General features: G+C 43.2%; 3 protein-coding genes across 13 annotated transcripts in view; 1 reads left to right on the top strand and 2 right to left on the bottom strand.

Annotated features, from left to right (window-relative positions):
* LOC101072575 (uncharacterized) overlaps window positions 1-794 on the bottom strand; it is an 8,574-nt gene extending 7,780 nt beyond the window's left edge. The window contains exons 1-2 of one of the 2 annotated variants that reach the window (XM_029825392.1): window positions 573-794; window positions 449-477 (exon numbers count right to left, since the gene is read on the bottom strand). In XM_029825392.1, coding sequence (XP_029681252.1) covers window positions 449-477; window positions 573-601 — 58 coding nt within the window. In that variant the 5' untranslated portion in view covers window positions 602-794. Of the gene's footprint in view, window positions 1-448 lie in introns of both variants that reach the window. The other variant, XM_011613178.2, reaches the window with a different exon arrangement.
* The window catches only part of LOC101072352 (NXPE family member 3-like), a 20,333-nt gene extending 743 nt beyond the window's left edge, over window positions 1-19,590 (top strand). The window contains exons 1-11 of one of the 10 annotated variants that reach the window (XM_029825388.1): window positions 1,083-1,221; window positions 1,334-1,441; window positions 1,627-1,694; window positions 1,817-1,967; window positions 13,622-13,714; window positions 14,530-14,650; window positions 16,264-16,740; window positions 16,819-17,114; window positions 17,257-17,327; window positions 18,093-18,296; window positions 18,378-19,590. In XM_029825388.1, the coding sequence (XP_029681248.1) occupies window positions 14,558-14,650; window positions 16,264-16,740; window positions 16,819-17,114; window positions 17,257-17,327; window positions 18,093-18,296; window positions 18,378-18,934 (1,698 nt within the window). In that variant the 5' untranslated portion in view covers window positions 1,083-1,221; window positions 1,334-1,441; window positions 1,627-1,694; ... (1 more) ...; window positions 13,622-13,714; window positions 14,530-14,557 and the 3' untranslated portion in view covers window positions 18,935-19,590. Of the gene's footprint in view, window positions 1-1,082; window positions 1,222-1,333; window positions 1,442-1,553; window positions 1,695-1,816; window positions 1,968-13,324; window positions 13,444-13,621; window positions 13,715-14,529; window positions 14,651-16,263; window positions 16,741-16,818; window positions 17,115-17,256; window positions 17,328-18,092; window positions 18,297-18,377 lie in introns of those variants that run through there. The other 9 variants (XM_029825386.1, XM_029825387.1, XM_011613177.2 and 6 more) reach the window with 9 other exon arrangements.
* Window positions 19,484-25,348, bottom strand: LOC115246553 (angiopoietin-related protein 5-like). The gene is made up of 7 exons (XM_029825391.1): window positions 25,202-25,348; window positions 24,352-24,436; window positions 24,253-24,280; window positions 24,086-24,177; window positions 23,664-23,781; window positions 23,326-23,511; window positions 19,484-20,124 (listed from the first exon to the last, which is right to left on the bottom strand). The coding sequence occupies exons 2-7, from the start codon at window positions 24,412-24,414 to the stop codon at window positions 19,826-19,828; spliced, it is 786 nt and encodes a 261-aa protein (XP_029681251.1). The 5' UTR covers window positions 24,415-24,436; window positions 25,202-25,348; the 3' UTR covers window positions 19,484-19,825.

Here is a 25,348-nt window from a genome sequence, read left to right as displayed (position 1 = left end):
CTTTTTTATTTGTTTGTTTTGCGATGCTCAAAAATGTAATTAAAGGCGATCTAAGCACCAGACGTTTAACAGTAATCAACAGATTACGAGATGAATTGAGCAGGATCGGAATTCAAATTCAGGGGAAAAACCAAATCTGTTTTCTTTATCATGAAACGTTCCTGCTGTTGCAATTCCCCATATAGTGCACTCAGTAGGATGTATGGAGGGGTGCTTTTTGGTTCCTAGAATGTTCTGACTATTTCGGATTGTTTTTTATTTTTTGGTTGTGATCTTTGTAGAATGTTAGTTTTTGTTTGAATGTTAGTTTTGGTTGTATTCAGATTCGACCACAATCTTTACCAGTTATCTTGGTGTTATTAACCCATGATTGTGTCAGTAAGAAATGAACAGGCAGACTTTGCGGGACTTTGAGGTTTATGTTGCAGATCTGCGTTGTAGATTTTACCTGTCTGTTCTGGTGGGGCTCCCTCCTTCCTTCTCAGACGACATAAAAAGAACAAACAAAAGTTTGAGCACAAGTTCCCCAAAGCGTGACAAAAGTGCACTAACAACCGTGATTTTCTGATCACCCCAAGTGATGGAAAGATTTCCAATTCATTTCGGCATAGAAAAATAGATCTAAACTTCCGTCTGTGTGGGGCAAACGTGAGCACTTGCGTCTGTCTTCTAATGTTTAGACAGGCTGACAGAGGGGAGTTCAAACTGAAGCCCAGTTACACATCAAACCCACATCAGTCAGGCTCATCCTAGAACAGATGTGATCCCCTGCAGGATATACTGGGAGAGAACATCATTGGTAGCCTGAACATACGCCTTCCAGTTTTGATTGTCTGCCCGGCCCACTCTAGCTTCACCTTTGTGTTATTGTCATTCCCCTCCCATGTGCCTTGAGTGCGAGTTCCTCTCTGTTTGCCTGCTCCTCACCATCTGTTTTTGCGTTTCTTTTTTTAATTATCTGTGTTTGCTGTCAAAATCCTTCACCCCCGCCCTTTGGATTGGTTTGCCTGTATGGACTAACTTTCATGTACCGAACCTCCCGGTTTAAAAGTAAACTGTCTTTGTTTGAAACCCACTGTTTGTTGGAGTACGTGCATATCAGTTAATGTGTATTTGTTTTTCTTAACCCTTTGCTGGGGGGGTATGGGGGTGGGGGTCATCACTGTGCTGGACAGAGCGGCAAAGAAATGAAAGGAGACCGACACGAGGACAGATGAAGTGGTAATCGCCAAGGGAAAATAGAAATATCGAATGATTTTACATTGTCAGGACAACCTTCTCCTGTGCACGAATTAGTGCACGATGGTGTTGAGTTTTTATTCCTGTATTTCAGCTGCAGGAAGATCCTGAACGATGGAACACATTCAGAATGAAAACCTGACTCGGGGACTGACTGAGCCTGAAGTCACCCACTGGGAGTCGACAGCACAGCAAACATCAGGTGGGAACCAATGAAAAACTCTCCATTTCGATTGACGAACATTGTTTCAAGGATGATCTGTGTCCGCAAAAACGTTTTTTAAACAGCGCGCTGTCCTCCGTACCTTTAACAGTTAACGTCATAGTGGTGCTGGGCGTGTTGACCTTTGGCCTTCAGCTGTGTTTGGTTCTCTTCTTCGTGTCCAGATGTCAGCGACTCGACAAGAGAATACGAGACGCCCTTAAGCAGCCAAAAGCTGCCAGCAAACACACCGGTGAGTCCAGTGAGATTTAAATGCGATTTAACAAACTGTGACAAAGCAGGAGGATTCAGGCTTTTTATGGGAAAGATCCCACATCGAAATCATCTGTCTTTGCTTTGCCCCTCTCTCCTCAGCTCTCTCATCGGTCCATGGAAACATGTATAAACAAGCCAACTATCAGCAGTGTAACAAAGACTCTTCATCACCGGCTGTGTCTGAAGTTAGTGACCAGGACATAAACTCAAACCTGTTTGGACCTTCCATTCCCTGGGACCTGGTTCAAAGGTGACACACTCAGCTCAGTTGCTCTTTTTAGCACTAAATACATCAGTCCCTTGAAAATTGATGCGGTAATATTAAATGTATAGGTTTTTATAGGTTAATTTCATGGGATGTTTTCATTTAATTTAGTTTAACAGCCCTAATGGACTCAGAGTGAACTGTTGCCCCATTTGGTGAAAAGGTGGCTAATGAGAGGGTTAAGGTCAGAGGTCACAGTTTGTATTTATCTGTCTCATCTGACTCGTGTTATGGGAGAAAAAGGCTTGGGAGCCTGAGGAAGTCCACTGACTTGTACTTGTACCAAACCACCACCAGGGCCGGGACAGTGTCCGGGTGAATATAATGAATTTTTAAGTTTAACCTTGTGTAATATTTACATTATAAAGCGGGAAAGCTCCTTCATTTAAGTAATAACTGTAAACAGTAACATGGATAGTTTCATAAAAATATTAATGATAAATATGATTAATTTCTCTCAATTCCACTCAAGATCAAATAACTCAGCTAACCGAACCAAAGGAAATAAAATGTAAAAATTTAATTGTAATAAATACTTTTAATAAATATCTGTACTATGTTATGAATGTAATATTAAAAATATAAATAATATTTATTCCATCTTAGGCCTTTTTTCATATTAATCACAACAGTTTCATCATAAAAACCAGAGAAACAAGCATTAAACCAAAACTGGGAATATCCTAAAGGCTCTTTGCTTGAGATGCCGAAGCCAAAATGTCCAGGAAATATATTGATGAAACGTATTGGTCGGTCAATGAAGGAAATAATCCTTATTTAAGATATTTATTTGTCATTTCATTTTTAGACTGTACAACTTTGTCTCTGACTTGCAGCATCACAGACCCGTTTTCTAAATTACTTTCTCCAGACAAGGGCTTCCACCTGACTCCCCAGTTTCCTCGGTAAAAACAGATGGACAGAAAATCTTCTCAGATTAGAGCCCTAATCCAGATTAATATTTCAGAAACTGTTTTATAGACCCATTGATCCAGCAGTTCCAGTCCACTAACCTTCCAGTAACCCAATAATGATTTCCAGATAGACGCCACCGTCCTTCATTCGCTCAGCTGTTAAGTGCCAGACTGTCAGAGGGGCCTCTTTATTTTGGCTCCTGTGGTGTAGTAGACACCACCCAGTAACGGCAGTCAGGATGCTGCCTCGGGATGTGGGATGATGACCCCAGTCTGCAGAGACTCTGGCTGGTGGCCAGATGACCCCTCAGAAGCAGCTCGGCTCAATTCTATCTGATCTTTAACTATCAGCTGTCCATACAAGCTACTGGCTCTTGTAGATAAAGATAAGCTTTATTTGTCACATGCAGTTGTTGTTCGTGGTGCATAAATAGTCCAGTTTAGGGCTCAGAGATGAGCGGAAAGATGGCTTGTGGGTAAAAACAATTCCCAGGCAGCATCAGCCTGAAGGGAGAAGAGAGAGTGACCGGGCGGACAAGCCTGTTTGAGAATCTGTTGAGGATGTCCTGCAGGTTGTGGTTCAGAACCCTTAATAACATTAACTGTGACAGCATTGTCTGTATTCATAAAACAACATCCACACAGAAAAGAAAAGAGAAAAGGCACAATAGAACTGTGTTACATCTGTGGACAGTGACTAAAGGTAACCATATTCCAACTATGTTCATTTTTAGCCTGAGTTTTTAATTTAGACACATAACGTACAAGACATAGATACTGCTGTCTGCTCACATCCAAGGATGTTGCTACAGGCATAGACAGTAATATGGAGATGAACCCCCCTGCACAGTGCCATCAGAGGTGGGAATCAGAGAGGACAATATGGTAATATGCTTTGTACCTTTCACAGGTTAGACTTAACAACTGCCTTTGTAATAATGGTAATGTTTTTGATGGTATTATTCATGTGTTTTTATATAAGTTAATCAAAACATATACAGTTAATATGACAACTTATTTAACATATCGATAGTCGGTAGAGGAGTAGTCTCACCATAAAGTTAATAATGTTACTCAGAATGCAAATTGTCACAGCTGCGGGCAATCCCGCCCGTGTGTCCTCGCTCAGTCCGCGCACCTGTGGCGAATCAGTAATCAAGAGCCCTTATAGTTCCCTGCGCTACGCTGCCTCCCTGCCAGGTACGGATGGGCGATACCACACTTTTGGGATTCGATACAATACCAAAACTTTTTCTTGTATTTTCATCGATATCGCTACTGTTCATTTCTTACTGGCAATTTTTGTCAGTCAAAATATTATTACATTTAAGACAAATCATAAGACAAATACAGACCATTTATATAAAATGTATTATGGTTAATTGATAACTAGGATTTCCTTATCCTTTAAACCTGCATAAGACAGTTGTTCTATGAGAAAATTAACTAGAACAATGTCTGACACATCACACCTTTAGTGCACTTGAGATATGTCATCACACTTTACTGAAGTCTTAGATTGCTGTTCAGAAAAAGTATCATATTCACATTTTCTGCTTTAAGACGATTGCGCCTCTGGCTGATTATTTCTCCGGCCTTCGAGAAGAGTCTCTCTGCTGGAACAGATGTTGCAACTGTGCCAAGGTATTTTTTTGCAACTTTGTTGCAAAGTGGAAATGCAGTGGAAACGTGGTTTCATTTTTTTCCCACCAAATCAAAGGGTCCTCGCTTCTTGGGATGACCTTTTCCTCCATGTATCTTCTCATTTCAATACATGCATCTGTGTTTGCTGTGCGATTGCTCTGAAAAGCCACAACCCGGCTGCCAAACTCCCGCCATAATCCCTTGGATGATGAACACTCAGCAGGTGACCCTTGTGCCACAGTTGATGGAGTCGCAGCAGCCTCATGTCTGGTTGACTGTGTTTCAGCGCAGGGCAGGGCTTGCATCTCTGTGATGATCCGTGATTTCATCATTTCCACATTTCTTTTTTGCAGACAGGAGACTGGGCTTTCGCAGCAGCCTGTCTTTTTTCAAAGCTCACTGTGGCTCTCGGGATGCGTCGTCTTCAAATGTTTGAATAAATTACTTGTGTTGCTACTGTGCAAAACATGTTTATCCCTCACCTGGCACCTTGCGGTGGTTTTATCACCTGGTGAATAATAACACCACACCACGCTTCGTTTTTTGTCTGCCATCTCAGATTTTCCTCCGGCTCTGCCTTTTGCTGACAGTGTCGGCTCAGCGGGCTGTGTTGCACGTTGATGCTCATTCGCTGTCTCCTGTCACGTGACATGGGCCAGCTCAATATGCCGCCAGGTATAGGGGTGTCCCGGCACATAGTAATTTAAGTAACTTATCTTACTTAATATCGATATTTATAAAAGAAAATCGATGCCAAATGAGGAGCTTGTGAGTATCGATATATCGATACCACGGGATCGATATATCGATACCACGGGATCGATCCGCCCATCCTTACTGCCAGATTGTCCTGTGTTTCCACATGACTCTCCAGCGTTTTCCCGCCTGCCTGTTTTCCTGGTTCCGACCCTGCCTGCTTCTGACGACTCTGTTTTGCCTGTTCCCCGGAATACCGTGTTTGCCTTCGGTTCCTGATAATAAAGCTGTGTTCAACTGAACTCTGGTGTCGCTCTTGGGTTCTCGTCTGCTGCCTGACAGCAAATGAATTAATCAATGAATTATCTTGCTCAAAGCTGCCTTTAAATAATGAAGTCATCATTTGTATTTTAGTAAATTGACATGAACATTTTAGTTAGAGTGTTATGTGCTTGGCTAACTATACAGCGATGTTGAAACCCAGTCCTCAAGGGCCGTGATCCAACCGCGTTTTCTGTCCTCCCTTTCTGTCCCTGGTCACTGTGACCTAGGTTCCCACTAGGTCTTGGTGGGAGCTGTTTTCTGCCTGGGAGGAGAGAAAACGCACTTGGATGACGGCCCTTAAGGACTGGTTTTCCACACCCATGATGTCGCTCCCTGGAGGGATGAATTTTCTAAATTTAATGGGATTATTCTGCACTTTCATTGTTGTCTTGCTTGTTATTTCAAGTGTCCTTAATAATTAGCTTAAGCTAATTGAATTTCAGATCTTCCTGTGTACACCTTTTGTCAAAGTATGCCAAAGACCAGAGGGAGTTTGCCATCTCTCCACTTACACAGGCCAAAAGCCTATACCCAATATTAATCTGCCACATCCACATATGTTGCAAAGGTACCCTCTGAAATCTCCTTTTCCTTCATGACTGAAGAAAGTGAACTGAAGCTACACTCATTATTAATATTACCATTAATAAATACTGGTAAAACAATAAATAGAGTGCAGTGAGTAAGGGCCAATATTGTTTTCTGTGAATAGTCATCATCTTAAAAAGCCCTCAGGACATCTTTTTTTTTTTAAAGCAGCTCTTTCTTTTTGTCAAGGTGGCATCATCATGACAAAGTTGGAAAAAGCAAGATCCATGTACAGAGTGTCAACCAAGGGGAGAAAATGTACAAAACCATTCTTTTTAAATGATTTTTGTGCTATTTTCTTAACAGGAAAGGTTCCTCTGTGTGTGTTGTTAAGAATGACGAAGAATAAAGATGGAAAGATATATATACTTATTTTATTTTGGTAAAACTTCTTCTTGGGGGAAAGGGGGTAATGCAAGCTCTATTCCTATTGATTAAAAAATCAAATTTTGTGAATTTAAATGCTCAGGTAAAGAAACAAAGTGTTATGGCTATAACTTCTGTTCCCTGAAGGAGAGGACCGAGCTACAACACATTTGTATGGGATATCACACTCTCGCGTGGTCTGCTGAAGAAACCTCTATTCACGCCTTTTAAGGCAAATGACCCACGGTGACGTATATAAGGTCTGCCCGCACATATAAATTCCCATCGCCACGGTCATTTTTCACTTTAATAGCGGCTCTTCATTGAGCCCGGCTGCACAGTGGGGCAACTTAGTGTTGTACCTCGTTCCTCTCTTTCCAATAGTTCCTGAAGGAATGTTAACACATTCACAATGGAACACTGAAATGAGAGAATATTTTGGTCCCGGCACCACTTCTCAAATGCCTGCCATTTTTAGGCATAAAGGCCTCTAGTAGATGATGCCCTTGCACTCTCAATCGTCGCCACCACATTAGGGGGTACACCAGTAGCTAACAAGTTGGATCTTTTAACAGGTAGGCATGCAGCTGCCACAGTTTTGGTCGTGGATGAAGAATCCCCCCTTCCCCCTGCCTGGGAAAGAGGTCCCAGCAGAGAGGAAGTTACCAGGGTTATCTCCGCATACCATGATTTTGCTGGCCAGCAAGGGGCCACTAGGATCAGGGAGAGCCCCTGCTAGCGTACTCTCTCCAGCACCGGCAAAATCATTTCCACTGGGGGAAATGCATACACCAGAGTGTGGGGCCATAGGTGTGCTAAGGCATCCATCCCCAGGGGTGCGCTGCAGTCCATCATGGAAAAGAACAGGGGGCAGTGGGTGTTTGTCCTGGAGGCAAACAGAGCCACATCTACCCTGCCAAAACGGCTCCACATCTGTGCCACCACAGATGGGAGGAGGCTCCATTCTCTCACCAGAGGACTGCCTCTGGAGAGAAGGTCCGGTCCCAGGTTCAAGTGACCCGGAACACGCGTAGCTCTGAGAGACAAGAACTGAGCATTGCACCACAGCAACAGAGAGTGAGACAGGTTCAAGAGGGTAAGAGAATGAGTCCCCCCCCCCCGTCTGTTTATGTAAGAAATCACTGTTGTATTATCTGTCCTGATCAGAACATGATAGCCTGTAAGAACAGGATGGCAATGTTTCAGAGCCAAAAAGGTTGCCAACAGTTCCCAATAGTTGATGTGGAGCCTGCATTGCACCACAGTCCACAACCCTCTCACTGCTGCTCTGTCGCACAGTGCCCCCCTCCCGGTGGGAGATCCTAGACCTAACAGCCCGGGTTCCCTCCATGGGAGGAGAGTAGTCATGCAAGACGGCATTGTCGCCAGTTTCATTTGGAGGTGATGCGGTACATAAAGCTGGTGAGATAGCGTCCAGCGTCGAAACGCTCGCATCTTTAACAGCCCGAGTGGTACCACTGCGATCATTGACACCATCATGCCTGTCAGCTGTAAAACCGTTTGGAAACGCAGTCTGCTTCCCAACTTAAATTGAGAGAGTCAGCGGTGAAACGCCACCACCCTGTGCTCTGACAGACGTGCCCGACCTGAGGGGGAACATATTTCCAACCCGAGGAAGGAAAACTGTTGACTGGGGATCATTGAACTTTTTTGAAGATTTACTGAAAACCCCAGTGCTCGGATGTGCGTCAGTGTTTGTGACAGCTGCGCAGCTGCTCGATCTTCAGAGCTCGCAACTAAAGCCCAATTGTCCAGATTGGCTAATATGTGAACATCTGTTTGCCAAAGCAGAGCCAACGCCCATTTGGTAAAGGTGTGGGGAGCAAGAGACAGACTGAACAGCAGAACCAAGTATTCATAGGCTGTGCCTTCGAACGCGAACCTCAGAAACTGCCTGTGGTCTGGGTGTATCGCTATGTGAAAGTAAGCATCTTGATTTATCGTTGTGAACCAATCTCCTGGGTTTATAGCGCTCAGCAGCTGTCTTAGTGTTAACATCTTGAATCTGTAAGTGCGTAGGAATCTGTTTAGCGCTCGAAGATCAAGAATAGGACCGAGTCGTCCCCCTTTCTAGTGGCTATACCAGCCTCTGTTCGCATCCAAAACGGGAACAACTCATATCGCTCCTTTGCTTAACAAGTTGTTTATTTCTTCCCTCAATACTGTTGCTGCCTCGTTCCCCACAACGACAATATACGACACTGTGGAAACAAGGGGGCCGAACTTTGAACTGTGAACAGTAACCTGTGGCATCGGTCCACTCTACCCAGGGTGTGACTGCGCATGTGCGCCAGCGAGTGGGGTTAACGTCCAGCGGCTGACATGCAGTACTGTGGGTGAGGGACTGTCGTCCCCTGGCGTGCTGGTGGGAAGCAGCATTACCAGTCCACCCCGATGTTCGTGATTCATATTTTTTTGGGCAAATGATTGGACCTTTATTGAATGTAATTGCACATTTGGGACATCCACACAGTGAACAATGGGCACCTTTATTGAGGCATTGGTGTGATCGGGAAAGCTGTGCTTGGGTAACTGTATGTGGAAAACGGAGTGCCTCTTGGGGCTCATTGTCCGAACAAAATGAAAACGCGGCCTCTTCGGCGGCAACAGACGAGGGGCAGCGGTGTCTCTCTGCTGCATAAGCCCCACCTGAGTCAATCCTAAGACTGAGGCTTTTTGTGTCCAGGTGCCGAGCCTTTATGGAGGCTACGTGGGGGCCCTTGCTCCAAGCCAAGTGGCGTGAGTTTCCACCAGACAAACTCTTTGTTGGCTGAGGCTCCAACCTTGCAGCTGGTGCCGATTTTTTAGGAGGATAAGGTAACACAGGTCTGCGGAGGTTCGCAGGCTGTTTAGGTTTGGTATCACACTGGAATTATACTGCTGAGAGCTTCAGCGTGCTTCTTCCTCACCTCAAACTTTGTCTGGATGGCGTTGAGTGACTGACCAAACAATCCACCAGCCGATACAGGCAATGCCCGTCAATGCCCTCCTGGCATGGACAATCCCCAGGCAGGCGGGACAAGTTTCTTGGAGATCCTTTTTGTGCAGGGGGAAGCCGCACCCCTGAGGACAGGGGCGAACTGAAGACTTCTTCCTTGTATGATTAGGTTCCGAACTCATAGAGAAACGGAAATTTGCACGAAGACAAACTCGATATTAGCGCTCCGCATGTAGCCGGTGGCTAACACCAACAGGGGCAGTTCAGCTAAATTCGAGTTGGCTGTAGCCGTAACAAAGACAAAGCTAACTAGCAGCACCCAGTTAGCCTGACTTGTGGAGGTGTTCTCAGTGAAGTGAAGAGTGTAAGAACTGAAAAATGACCGATGGGAATTTATATGTACAGGCGGACCTCACATCCGTCACCACGGGTCATTTGCTTTAAAAGGCGTGAATAGAGGTTTCTTCAGCAGACCACACAGATGTGTTTACCGAGTGAATCGAATGAAAGGGCACATTTCTACAAAAGAGAATGTCCAAGTCTCCTTTAAGATGTTTGATTTGGAGAACTTACACATGGAGTTCTAATCTTAAATTCTTATCTTAATCATCTGAGAAGAGTCAATACATGGTTTTCTGTGCTTAAAAAGGCCCCCCTTGTCCGTCTTTATGGCCCTCTTAATCCAGCGCTGTCTGTTATATTCTGACGCTGTCATGGAGTCACAGGGGACAGAAAGGAAGACAGAAAGGAACCGCGTCTCTCTGGCAACAAAATATACGAAATATAAGAGAAAAGAACATTTTACTGTACTGCCCTCACGACGCGTTCTCTCTCTCGGGCGAGGCTAGGCAGTCAGCTAACAGTATGGAGTTCGAAAGAACCACAACAAGGCTCAACTGTGTTGTTTCTTTCTTTTATCCATTGAGTTATATTTTTGTAAAACTGAAACAATACAGAAAATAGAACAGCATAAAAAAAAACTCACGTACACCAAACGCACTAAGACGATCTATATATAACTCACGACACGGCTCCACATGCTAATATGTTAGCTAGCATCACTCGCTAATTACCACGGACTAACAAAGCAAAGAATAACTAAACTAACGCTACAGCTAGAACTTCTGTAAAGAACATACGCGACATCAACACACTTACAAATGGTCTCCAAGGCTGGAACGCTTTTTAGCTCCGCAGCTGGAACTACGATGCTTCGCTACCGTTGTGCGTCATCGACACCGCGGTGTTGTGGGCGAGTGCTGTCAAAGCGCCTGAAGGTGCAATGCTAACCTTACCCAGTAGATGGCGAACTACGCTCCTATTTACACAGGTGCGCTGCTCTGCTAACGTACTTTAAACTTTACATTTATTTTATTTTATTTTTTAAAATATATTGGACATCTTTATGTTTTTTAACGGACTTGACTATCAAATTTTAACATATACAATGTTGTGGTCAGTGCATTGCTAAAGACTCGAAAAAAAGAGCATCAAACAGAATGCGATCAGGGAAAAAACAAAAGAGATGAGGTTTAGTTTTGTTTTTGGCTGTCACACACCTGGAGCGACATCCGGACAGCTGGAAAGGATGAGGCGATCGCCCCGGTGACCGTCAGGTGACACATGCGTTGCATCACCATCTCGTGACGCCTCTGATGAAGACGGAAGTACACCGTCGAAACATGTCAGGTATGTGCACAGCAGATTACCTACGAGCCTGACAGAAAAGAAGCAAAATATAAAGCGACTGAAATGTAACCAAACACGTGATCTTATTCACTAAACAGTCTGCAGAACACGCAATAGCACGAGGCGTCGCAGCGTGACTCTCACACACACATACTCACACACACACTTACACATACACAATCAGACAAGCATCTTTTGTACACGACCATATTCCTGAACAGAAGTCAAATACAGTAAAGGTCAACAAACACCAGCCATTTCCGATGGAAACCACAATTAATTGATTTTGGATGTATTTTCTACACTAGAGGAGAATGGAGAAAGTGCTCATCCCTGATAGGAAGTGCAGAAATCCCACACAGAACATTTGCAGGCGGGATATGGATCACACCAACTCCGCAAAGTTTTGGGCAGATTTGTAATTTCATTCAAAAAAAAGTGCTTGCAGGGTGACGTTACATGAGGAGCGCTAGAGTGGATGAAAAGGGTATTACAGAATTATTACTAATTTGTTTTATTTCTCTTTTTAGCTTGTTTTTACACTTTTATCATTGAGCTGATTGTACTGTTAAGCCCCTGCAGGGAAATAGCATGTCATTCCGGGTCGTTTCGGTGCTGTGAAAGGGCTGTCGTGGCATTTTGTCCCACAACTGACAGGCGGGTACATGAACTTTGTAAATTAATATCCAGTATGATGACTCGTGGCTAAACTTCCTGAACATCTCCAGCTAGCTAGCTGCATCACCGGTGTCCTCCATGTCCCCCACTGTTGTCAAGAATTTAAGACAAACACATTATTTGCTCACATTAATGTAATTTTAAAAATTCTTTATATTTATATTATAATTATTCAGGAGTGACTCCTTCACTTCAAAGCCAACCCACTGATACAATAAATTCGGCAGAATAGTCAAATCTCATTCGTTACATCTGTTTCTAGATTACCCACAGATTATATCCGCCTTTGCTAAATTAACAATCAAAATGGTTCAGTCTGCGCTGCACTTGTACACTTGGACAAAATTTCACGAAACAAAACAACAACACAACGCAGAGTTCTGCCAACAACATCATCATTACACCTCTATAGGTGTAATGATGATGTTGTGGATGATGTCTCATGAGAAGCATGAATAAACCTCAGCGGGAGGTCAGAATCCACTAAATTTACTTAATGGAACATAATGGGAGACTAGAGGGATTATAAAAATTCTGCTGCCAGATCTAGAAAATTATTCGGTTGATTTGAGTTCTAAACACTCTTCTGTTTAAATCACGAGTACGCACTTGTTATTTTTCACCTTCTCTGACACATTGCCTTGGAACATTTTCACGCCCGTTTAGACCAGATTAGACATGAAGTAGGTTATTTATTTACAGTTCTCATTCTGCTGTCCCATGTTTGAGCTATTCTACTGAGGACCGAAAGTGTCTAAACCAGGGGTCGGCAACCCAAAATGTTGAAAGAGCCACATTGGACCAAAAAAACCAAAAACCAAATCTGTCTGGAGCCGCAATAAATTAAAGCCTTATAAAAACTTTATTATGAAGTCAACACATGCTGTAAGTGTCTATATTAGCCCATTAAAAAAAAAAAAATCAGTAGGCTACAAATACATAATGAGCAATCATGATTAAATGTTTATTTTCCCTGCAGCATCCTGGAGAGAATGACGCACCACGTCACGTTATAATGAGATCTTGAAATTAAATACTTATTATACACATTTTTGCAGCATTGGAAAACTTGTAGAATGTTTGTTGTGTTTTTCCTCCTACAGAAATTATATCAAAACAAAACATATATTCACACATCTTTTTACATTTTGCTCCAGGGAGCCACTAGGGCGGCGCTAAAGAGCCACACGCGGCTCCAGAGCCGCGGGTTGCCGACCCCTGGTCTAAACTAAAGATATAACAGGAAAATGTTGCACACATTACTTATTTTTTTAAAATCATATCATTCATGATATATTTTCGGATGGGTCACTCAGTCTTTGAGGGACAGATTAAAGTTTCCTTTTCTGTCCTACTGGGAGACAATTTCACTTCCCCTTGGTGACCGTAGTTTCACGTACAACACAAATCCTGGCGTGAATCCGCTCCTCGAGGACCGCCTACCAACAATAAAATAGTTGGTAGGCAGTTATATCCCAGTGTTAACGAAAATCGTTAACCTTTAAGTTGGGTTGGTTTGGAGTACAGGAACTGCCAATGAACCGAAACTGGTCTTCGTGTGAATAGCTACGCAGTAAAGGAAATAAAGCGCCGTTAAATACAAGTCAGATATGAATCGATTTCTTTGATCGTGCTTTTACTTTGTCTTTCCCGAGATCTTCCTCTATTTTGCGTCGGTGCGAGCTGCGCTGCGCAGATCTGCCGACACGTCTGATCCACAGCACAAAGTTACCATATCTCTTAGGAATTAATCTTGGGTTTTTTTCCGTCATCTTAAACAGAACAAAACAGAAAATATGTTGACTCCAAAACTACTTTGAGGATCTGCAACGTAAGATTTCTCCGGACGGTTGTCTTCAAATAACTCTTCTGAGGTAAAGCATTCAGAGCTGCTTTTCTGCTTAATTCTCTCTGCTCGATGTTTGATTTTCTTAGAAAATGATTGTTTATTGGTTGGCTGGTGACACCTAGATATGCTTAAAATCGTTTGTTTTTAAAATAGCAAGCATTTACTTAAGTTTGCCGCTACTATACTTATAGCTCTAATCATGATAATATGACAGTAACGATTTACTCAACTATCTTTTAAATCGTTTATGATTTAACGTTTTGCTGATAATGCATCTAATGTTTGGGGCCTACAGAAAAATGTAGAAATCTGATGATCGGTTAAACGAAATGAAATAGATCAGAATGTAAAACGCGTGCACACACGCAGAGTATTTCAAATCAAAAGAATGAATTCTGTAAAAATGAAACTTTGGAAGTGAGGCAATCATTGCAGCTAAGGTGATGAGGCTTTTTTTTCTTCCGAAGGTCAGGAAACGGACCTTTTTCTGATAAAGGATGTGATCAAATAGGCATTTATCCGCTCATCTCGTCCGGGACTAAAATAATCACGTGATAGAGCCGTGGGAAAGATCGCTGTTGTCAGCCTGGGGTTGTAATCCAAAACATCTGGAGTTTTGAATTGGCATGCTGTTCCTGTTACTATAAATCTAAATATAAACGTGCTCTTTGTTGTCACAAGCTCACAAAATCTCAAACATGCTGCCAAGTTGCAGTAAATGATCAATGTTTGAGCAGAAAATGTGGCAGAAACACATAAAGAGAATCAGAGGAGCAGCACGTCAAGCAAAAATGACCTGGAACTTTTATTACAGAAGTTGTTGTCTTTTTTTTTTAACAGCAGACGATGGTGACAGTGCCTCATTGTCATGAAGGTCAGAACCAGAACTTGCTCTCCGAAGCGCTGTGCTTACTTCCTGGTTTGTGTTCTAACCATGCTGTGGATCATGAATTGCCTGAAGGTGAGACAACTTAAGTAGTAGCTGAACAACAGGAAGAGAAGAATGTACTGTACACAGATTTGGCTTTACATACTGCAGTAATACCCCAGTTTGTTCTTCTTTAAAGACGTAGGAGTAGTGCTAGATTTATTGAAAATGGACACACCACAATTGGAGAGTTGGCCAAGATAAGCTCTAAATAGTGAAATAAATAATGACTGCGACATTTGTACCATTGTGGAATTCTGCTGAGATTCCAAAATGGCTGAGAGGCATCTTAGCCTGAAGCTCTGCGGGCTTCACATCATGTTCAGTTGACTGTGTGTAAAACCACAAGAGAAACAGGAAATGTGTCATAGGATTGGCGCCCACGAACAAGCAACAATGGCACAAACCCCCTCTTTTAATAGGAAGAAAGCTTGAGTAGGATCAGGAGCAAATACCAAACATACTGTAAATGCAAATCATTGAGTCTGTTTTTCATCTTGGACATTCAGAAAACTAAGGGTCAGTGGGGCAAGAGAGAGAGAGAGAGCACTAATGTAAATATAATGACTGTAGGGCGTAATTACTGTGTAATTACTGTAGGAGAGCACTCCGAGAGCAGAGTGGTCTACTACAATGACATGGCGCCGCCACCTTCTCCGGATATGTGTGAGCCCAGGCTTTTTCCTAATCAGAGGAAAGTCGAGGTGGTCAAAACAGTCCAAAGGTTACTCTTATTGATGTCTTTCAGCGGTCTAGCCGCAGCATTTGGGGTTAACTGGGAGCTTTTCAAAGAAACTTCTCCTGGTAAAATAATTAACCGGTCCAGCCTTAAAGTAACAAAAGAAAAAAAAAGTTTTCCTGGCTCTTTGGAGCATTTTAGGCAAACAAAGAGAAAATGGTCCCAGAGAAAGGAAAAAGTGACACGATGAAACAAACGAAAAACATGTGTTAAACGATGAAACGTGCAAAGCCACACAAAGACCAAAAAGTCACAAATTAACAACTAAATAGAATTAGTCTTCAGACACAGCCCCCGTCCCGTCCCAAGCTGTGTGAGAAAATAAAAATAAGCCACTAAATAGGTCCTAAAATTAGTTGCAGTGAAACTATGCAGGTCCACGATATTGTGTGGAGAACAGCACTCATGGTTTAAATGTGGGTGGAGGACACCGTGAAACCACTTGGGAGCCTGAAGGCAACGCCGTCATGTCTGATTTAGTCAGTCTCTTCTTCTACAGGATTTAAACAAATAAATCCTTCTGTTATTCAATCAAGTCTACTTCCTGTAAGTACAAAACTGGGAAAGCAGCTTCTCATGCTTGGGTGCATTACTGCAGCCCCGATGCCAAAGTCGGCTTTGCTCAGGGAATATCTTGTGCTGGAGTCAGAATTGAAGGCTATATTTAGGTTTGCATAGGAATGGGGGATGATAAACTTTACAAGATTCCCAGTAGCTTTCCACAGACAGCCTCTAAACTTACAAATGTGGGGATTTCATGTTTTTTAGGTGTGTAAATTAGGACTGACAACTAGGATTATGGTGACAAAGTCAGACACAGCTCACCAACAAATCTGTGCTAATTTTCCTTATTCATCCTTTCGTTTTTGCCTGTGTTTGTTTGACTCAAGCTGTTTCTCTGTCTCAGACTCAGACTCAGACTCAGACTCAGTATCATGAGCCAAAAGACACAATGGCCACTGTCATGGTTCCTAAAGTTTATACCTATTCCCACAACAACCATCAGAACTTCTGCGTCTACCGACCATTGTCTCCCAAAGATGCTCTAGAGGAAAAGCTCCTACTGGAATCCATTTCTTGGCCAGCAACTCCGGTTTGGCCGGAACCTTTATCCCTGGAGCGGACCACTGACCCCGCCCACAGCACCTTCACCATTCTTCCCAGGAATGGAGGGGGTCAGTGGCAAGAAGGGGATCGGCTGGAAGCTCTGATCAAACTGAGGGATTTCAGGGGGCTCCCCAAGACGTCCGGGGGAGACGTCTTACTGGCACGGATGCACGACCCTGTTCTCAGCGCGGGTGTAGCGGGTCAAGTGGTGGATCACGGCGACGGCAGCTACTCTGCCTTTTTCTCCTTACTCTGGAAAGGAAGGGCGCAGGTTGAGGTGGCGTACACTGTTTAAAAGAATATTCAGCTATTAGCTAATCCAAATAGCCGGAACCTTTCTGTGTTTTCTTTCCAGGTGACGTTGGTTCATCCCAGCGAGGCCGTCACAGTTCTGCGCAGGCTGACCAAGGAACAGCCGGACAGAATTTCCTTCCAGAGCCTCTTTAGCTCGGGTGGGCACTCCGAAACCACCACGTGCAACGTGTGCTTGCGCCCAACGCAGCAGCCCATATGCAACTATGTCGACCCGCGCACGGGCGAGCCCTGGGTTTGCCTCAAACCCAAGACACTGGGCTGCCACACAAGAATCAACCACTCAAAGGGAGCATTTGTACAGGACCTCAAGCCCAAGGAGGAGTTGCTCTTTCAGAGGTGAGGAAGCAATTCCTGGGATTCACAAATTCAGAGGAAAAGCCAATTACTGAAAGTGCGTTTGTGGTGTATATTTAAGTTGTAGCTACTGGAATGAATGCATGAATCCGTAACAACAAGTTCTCTCTGTTCTTCTGTGTAGTGGTGTCAACATGAAGGTCTCCATTCCACCATCAGGACCTGACACAATCACCGTACTCAGAAGAAAGAAAGGTTTAGTAGAAATGTTCACTCTCTTTGCCATGCATCTGTTAATTTATGGCATTTTCTGAAGGAATGCTCCACCTTCAAATACCAAATTGCACTTGTTCCCTATTCTCTATTCACTACAAAGGGAATACTAAGTTCAATCACTTTCAGGGCACTTTAAACCTGGTGTTGCAAATTAAATTGGTCCTAGATCAACATGAAGTAAATTTAAATGTATTTTACAGATTGAGTAAATATAAACACTATATTAAACACTCACTGGTAATTTGTCTGTTAATGTTCTATGTACTGTAATTTAAGTTGTGACACTAATTAGTGGCAGGTACCTTCTCGCACGAGTCTGCAAAGGATGATGGGATTGCTTGGTTACACGTTAGTTATACATTGCTTGGTTAGGGAGCATCGGATATCCACATCTTTTCACAGCGCATTATGGGATAGATTGAATGCACTATATCGGTACAGCGATCCTGAGATAACTTTCCGACAGCCCTGCAAAATAGTATACACCCTATTTAATGCAGGAAATAGGATGATTTCAGACACAAGTTATGTTTTACAGCCACAACTCAATGGACCGCCTCGGTTTGTTTGCAATGTGTTTACTTTACTTCCAGTTGCAACTTTGCAGCCAATATTAAAAAAAGTTCCTTTTATGTGAGTGAAGGAATACTTAACTTAATACTTACTTAAGAGTGAAAACAGTGCAGCTTTCTCTCGCTCTTTAAAAATCACCTAAAGAAAATGTGTAATTTCACTGTAATTCAGGTGCAGCAGAGGTGAAGAGTGGGAATCTGGAGTCTCCAGTAGGTTATTACTACCAGGGTGTCTGGCGAGCACTGGATGGCACCACAATCCAACAGTTCCACACTTCCTCTGCTGTCTGTCAGTGTCTGAAAGGCAAAATGATTCACCTTTATGGAGATTCCACCATCAGGCAGTGGTACGAATACCTCGTTGCAACGGTTCCAGGTAGCTGCTCGACACACGTCTCAGTCCAATATTTCAGTTTTAAAAAAAAAAAAGCTTCATCTTCCTCCAAAATCTTTTCAGATCTGAAGGATTTTAACCTACACAGCAGGACGCAGGTGGGCCCTTTCATGGCCTTGGACTACACCAACAACATCATGGTGACGTATCGCTGCCATGGTCCTCCGATCCGTTTCGTCGACATCCCAGTCAGCGAGCTCCGTTACATTGCCAACGAACTCGATGGCTTGGTCGGAGGTGCTAACACGGTTGTGGTAATTGGCATATGGTCTCACTTCAGCACCTTCCCACATCAGGTTTACATCCGACGTCTGCTGAGCATCCGCGGGGCCGTCGAGCGCCTGCTGGACAGAGCTCCCGACACCCTCGTCGTCATCCGGACCGCAAACTTAAAAGAGTTAACTCTTTACGAGACGTTGACCAATAGTGACTGGTACTCGATGCAGCGGGACAAATTGCTCCGGGCCATGTTCCGAGGACTGAACGTGCGACTGGTGGACGCCTGGGAGATGGGATTGGCTCATGAGCTGCCGCACAGCCTCCACCCACAGCCAGCAATCATCAAGAACATGACTGATGTCCTCTTGTCTTATATATGCACTCCGTCCACGAAAAGATGATTTCCCATGTTTCCTTTTTGAAGTAGAGTGAGTGACGGATTAAGATTGCCTAAAACAGCAATATGCAAAAGTTTGCACTATTTTTTTTTGGTTTTACATTTTGTTGCAGGCTATGGTTAAATACTGTGGAAAATGTCACTGTTTCTCAATGCATACTTCTAAGTTCTTGCGCTCTTGTGAACTGAAGCGTACTTGCTCCGCCCATTTTTTCACGTAGGCATCAGCCATCGTGCGGACTTTGGGCAGCCACCTATAGATGCATTTTAACTCAGCCAGAGACAGCAGCAGCAGCAGCAATGGTAGAATGAATTAAAAACACTTCCAAGTATGCAAGAATGTATTTAAGAACTTCATAGGACCTTGCTTGTGTACTGGTATTGTTAGGCAGCTTATTAGGAGCTTATAATGCACATTTATTTCAGGGCGTTCTCCAGATTTCTGGGATCATTTTTCACTGAGAAAAGGATTTTCAAGATATATGTGTGGAATTCAGAAGATTGCTTGAAGGAGCTTTTTTTTAAAAAGAACTATTTAAAGCTGAATACAAACAGACCGTTTCTTTTTTACTCAGGAGAATGATGGTTACAAGCATCAAAGTACAATACTGTGAATTAATACCAGAACGTGTTTTAAAAAACAAATCAGTTTGTCATCAATGTTGTGTTCAAATGCCAATTGTAACTGGATTTGTCATTTTTATTTTGGCCTTTGTTTTTCATCCAATGACTGTCAAAATAATAATACCAGGATTTTACTCCCTTTAAGCACCTTTCCCAACACTATCATTTAAAAGAATGTGTGCATTGTATAAATGTGGAAATTATGTGACTGTTACCGTATATATCAGTGTATGAATAATTATACCAGGCTGGGGAGAACGTTGACGTCATCTCACACAGACTTGATCATCATTCTGGTAGCCTTGAGTGAGTAAGGAGCCCGAGTCTTCCAGGTCTCCCAGTGCAGACCTGAAGCCCAGCCAATGTGGTCTCCAGCTGGATGCCAGTCGCCGTTCAGGCTGGCGGAACCACAGCGGCTGAACCACCAGCCCCCACCCGCAGAAAAACTGCACTCCATTTGAGAAATATCGCCGAAGATGCACGGGGAGCAGCCGTCGTTGTCGTGGTCGATGGTGCTGAAACCGAAGCCGTTCTGGTCGATTCCTGCGTAGGCACCTCGGATGGCATCGCCTATGGGGAAAAAGTGGCAATTTAGGATTCAAATGGTCGATTTGAAAGGAGGAAAAAAGCAAATGGAGATATTATTGTATCAAATGCTCCTATAAAGCTGCATCAGGCAGGAAGCAAAAGCAGAAATAGGCGTTGACCTGACCTCCCGTGCATGTATGTACCTGTGTGCATGTGTAAAAGCAACCAAAAACCCAACCAAAATACTGAGTAGAAATACTGTAAATCAGAGCATCAGCAGCTCACTTTGTTTGCAGCTCTTTTTGCTCCCACATTGATGCTAAGAATAATGTTGCCAGGTTCCCCAAGACAAACCTAGAGGTTTGGAGAAGATTAGGAACGCCGAAAGACATTTGATGCTGTAAATGGACTTCTTGATTTTTTTCAAATTTATCTATGTTGATGATTTCACTTCTGAAGTAAAGCACGCGGGAAACGCAGATCTCAGCAACGCAATGAACCCAACAAGAACGGGCAACTCCTTGAGGGTAAAGTTGAACCCCAGGTGAAAGCGGGGTCTACCTGTTGTACTGAAAACGGTCTGAATCTGGCCCTCGAGGACTAGAGGTGCCCCTGACTGCATGGATGTTAAAGTCCCAAATACAGTCTGGTTTTCTGTCCACCCAGGCAGAGAAACAGAACCCAGTTGACTACCTGGTCCAACATCCAGAAAATCACCCAATAACCCTTTGATCCTTGGTCCATTGTCAACATTTCCTGTAAATGTCATTAGATTAGATTAGATTAGATTCAACTTTATTGTTATTGCACATGTACAGGTACAGAGCAACAAAATGCAGTTTAGCATCTAATCAGAAGTGCAAAAGAAGCAGCAAGTGAGGATAATAACTTAATAAATACAGTATGGCGGTTATTTTACAATTGTTTACCGGGTTGTGCTATAAACATATTTTACAGATGGTGTTTACATTAAATGCCTTGGACTACCGTATTGGCCCGAATATAAGACGACCCTGATTATAAGACGACCCCCTCTTTTTCAAGACTCAAGTTTGAAAAAAGACTTTTTGAACACCAAATGTCATTTTTATACAGAAAATAATTACAGTACATCTGAAACAAATGATTATATCTTCGACCCACTTTTCTCCAGATTGTCGCTACATTTCTCTATTTTCTGTTATCTCTTCTCTTATTTTCTTCTCTTTTCTTTCTTATCGCTATTTTTTTATTTTTCTTCTTCGTGCTACCGCTATTTTTATTTTTCTTCTTCGTGACAGGGGTTCGCTTTGGCCTGCGACGTTAAGTTCAGCATTCGCTTTAAATATATATGGCGCCATCTAGCGTTGTGAATGGGTATAATGTCTAGACCGCGAATGTAAGACGACCCCCACTTTTTCAGTCTTATTTCAACGCAAAAAACACCGTCTTATATTCGGGCCAATACGTATAAGTGCAGGAGCTATTTAGCTATTTACATAAGATAGAGGAGATGTGCAAATTATAAATTACGTGTATACAGATACAGATGATAAAGTGCATGAGTGCGCAGGACAGGTTTAAACAGTAGCTACATTGGTTACTAAGGTAGTGAGTTGTTGTGTAAACTGCTGTAGTGTAGTGAGGTGTGGAGTGTGTAAGGGTCAGCAGGAGTTCAACAGGGACACCGCTCTGGGGAAGAAGCTGTTCCTCAGTCTACTGGTCCGAGTCCTGAGGGTTCTGTAGCGCCTCCCAGAGGGCAGGAGGGAAAATAGTCTGTGGGCGGGGTGGGTCCTTGAGTCCTTGAGTATGCTGCGTGCTCGATGCAGGCAGCGCTTCCTCTGGACATCTCCGATGGCAGGGAGTGTAGTCCTTGTGATGCGTTGGGCAGTTTTCACCACCCTCTGCAAGGCCTTGTGCTCAGCGATAGTGCAGCTTCCATACCAGACTGACACGCAGTTGGTCAGGATGCTTTCTATCGCACAGCGATAGAAGTTCACCAGGACAGCCGAGGATAGCTGGTTCTTCCTCAGTGTCCTCAGGAAGAAGAGGCGCTGGTGAGCCTTCTTGATGATGCTGGAGGTGTTTGTGGTCCAGGACAGGTCCTCTGAGATGTGGGTCCCCAGGAACTTGAAGCTGGAGACACGCTCGACGGCCATCCCGTTGATGTGGATGGGGTCCTGTGTGCCTCCTCTTGCTTTCCTGAAGTCCACGATGAGCTCCTTGGTCTTGCTGGTGTTGAGGACCAAGTTATTGTTAGCGCACCATGTGGTCAGGCGCTCTACCTCCTCTCTGTAGGCTGTCTCGTCGTTGTTGCTGATGAGACCGATCACCGTTGTGTCGTCTGCAAACTTGATGATGGAGTTGGATCCATGTACAGGTCTGCAGTCGTGGGTGAATAGAGAGTAGAGGAACGGGCTCAGCACACAGCCTTGTGGCACACCGGTGCTGAGTGTGATGGTGGTGGAGCAGCTGTGACCTGACCTAACACGCTGTGGTCTGTCGGTCAGGAAGTCCAGAGTCCAGTTGCAGAGGGAGGGGTTGATGCCCAGGTCTCCAAGTTTGGTGATCAGCTTGGAGGGGACGACGGTGTTGAAAGCTGAGCTGAAGTCAGCAAACAGCAATCGTGCATAAAAAACTGGAGAGACGCCGGGCCTCGCGATGTGCTCGCGCCGCCATCAGCCGAGGTGTTCAAAAAAATCTGTTCACCTCTTTTCTGAGTTATTTGGTTCATAGACACAGACAAAATGCTCCCATAACAGGCAGATGAAATTAAAACTTTGCAAATTCGATTTGAACATCCAGAGCTGGTTACAAATCAAATCAAATTTTCCATAATGATGTTGGCATAATCTCTCCACTCGTCCTGTAATGCTTCCCCATTATGCCACTGTGTACCAGTTACTGTCATAAATTTCGCAACGTTAAGTGGAAAAACATTTCATATTTGAGTCTGAACAGAGCCTAATCTGATCAGAACACTTAATGGCCTCTAATCTTTCTTCTGCGACATCCTGTGTTTGGAATCCATAAATGCTAACATGAGGTGGCAGATTTACCCACACTAGATGCAAACTTATTAGATGTTCAAACTGATCAGAGGTTTTGTAGATGATTTTGGAAACAGATCCATGTGCTCATGCTTCTGCTACCCAGGTCATGTTATAGGACCCTTTCCATGGGTGGGTTTCCGAGGTTTGGGTTCGATCGGACAGTGACAGGAAGTGGTGATGCAGTGTCCAGGAGCTCCAACCATTACATTACCTGCATTTCCTTTGAATTTCCCAACGTGCAGTTTGAAGCCGGTTCCCTCGTTGCCCAATCTGAAGTTTTTGTACTGGGCAAAAGCATTGCCACCTTCGTGATCCCAAAGGTCTACCCGCAGGATCCACTTCCTGGTTTTGTTCTTGGTCAGGGAGAAAACTTTGCGAAGACCAAGCCAATGATCCTCTGAGAGAATTAGCCAAACACAAGGAAAGGATTTGAAGTTGGGGTTTTTAAAATAAATTCTGAGCAAATTCCATCTGGAGTCTGTGTGTGTGTGTGTCCTGACAAATCTAATAAGCCTCACTCTCCCAATTCCACAGTCAACAAATACTTACGCGTCAAGTCTCCAAACCCGTTTTTATAGGCTGCCCAGTTGCGGTTGAAGGCCACACTTGCGCCGCTGCGTCTCTGAAACACCGTCCAGCCTCCATCTGCTCGCATCTCACAGTACACCTGAGCCAGTAGTCCACACACACCATTTTAACACTATTCTGACACGCCAAAATATGAACGTACTATAAACAAGTGATAGGAATGGTTACTAAATCGCAGCATTCTGGTTTCAGAAGCAAAATCTAAATAAAATATACAATAAATAAAAATATAAGTAAAAAACTGCTGCAGTTTAAGATAAATGTGCTTTCATCAAGCTTGTCCTGAAGCCTACTTGCTAATTTTAGCTAACATATTAGCAGCATCAGGAAAAGGCAGCTTGTAAACAACTCCATTGAACGCACCATATGTCTCCTAATGTTACCTTAAATGAGGCCTTTCCGCGAACTGGCTGGACTACATAAACCCCACTGGATGCTTGTGGTGAGCTAGCTTTAATCTCTGTGCAATCTGCTCTTGTGACCACCGTGACAGGAAAAACAAGACGTGTTACCTTTGGTTTCAGTCAGGGACAATATGCATTGAACATACCATGAGGAGAAGCCACGCTCCTGGATTTCTAGTGAAGTGAAGAAACTTTTTGAAGTAAAAGTATAGCTTGATAAATGTAGATATTATATATGTACCTACCTGTTCTGTGCAGCTCAGAAGAAAGGCAAACAGGAAGAGAGCACATCCAAACACACTCTTCATTTTGGCCTATTCAGAGCGATGTCTAACAAACACACAAACATGTTATCGGCAAAAGGAAAACTTATTTGTCCTTTGTTTTACTGTGATATTTTCAGCAATAAGTGTTAAAAAGCAAACTGTAGCTTGGGACTTCACTGCTATACAGCTGAGATGGGTTCAAATTTCAGAATTCATTTTGTCCATTTATTTTAATGAAACAGCAATTTAATGAGATTGAAGTCTTTATATTTAGTGTAATATTTTTTACTTGATTACATCACAGAAATACTTTCATATTTTTCTGGGAGGCAGTAACACACTATCCAAATTTTCCTTCCATCCATTTAACTTTTAATGTGTCGTACATATGGAGCATGAGAGCCCAAAAACAAAACTAAAAAGGAACATTACCTTTATTTGGATATATTAGATACATCCTGATATATATATTTCCACTGTGAATTATTTTGTCTGAAATAAAAACTTTAAAGAGAAAATCTGGGTTTAAGGTAAGAATTCAATCAGTGTTTTATCAGGTTTCCATAAATGACTTGAAAGTAAATATGTTTTTTTTTAGCAAGCATGAGATTCTCATTGTACAATATATATAATGTGTCTGTGGATCTTTTCCTTTCCTATTGTACGATTTCTACTACTTTGGATGCATTTATTTAAATAAGAACATTTGTCAAATCCTTTAAGTTTTAAAATTACAGTTTAAAGCAAAAAAGGTAACAATTCTAAGGGAGTATAACTGATAAAAGCACTTTTAAAACACGTTCTAAAGGAGCAAATAGCAAGCACTTACCTGCCTGTTGCACAAACAGAGCTCAAATTCCACATGAACAGTCGCGCCTTCTTATAGAGACAGAACCAACAACACACCCACTCATAATGTTGCTGAAGTGACACTTCTATCACAGGCATGCAGGCCAACAGGCCAAATAGGTTTGTT

This window comes from Takifugu rubripes, chromosome 18 (assembly GCF_901000725.2).
Source record: "Takifugu rubripes chromosome 18, fTakRub1.2, whole genome shotgun sequence".
Lineage (NCBI taxonomy): Eukaryota > Metazoa > Chordata > Actinopteri > Tetraodontiformes > Tetraodontidae > Takifugu > Takifugu rubripes.
This window is presented reverse-complemented; position numbering and strand designations above follow the sequence as displayed.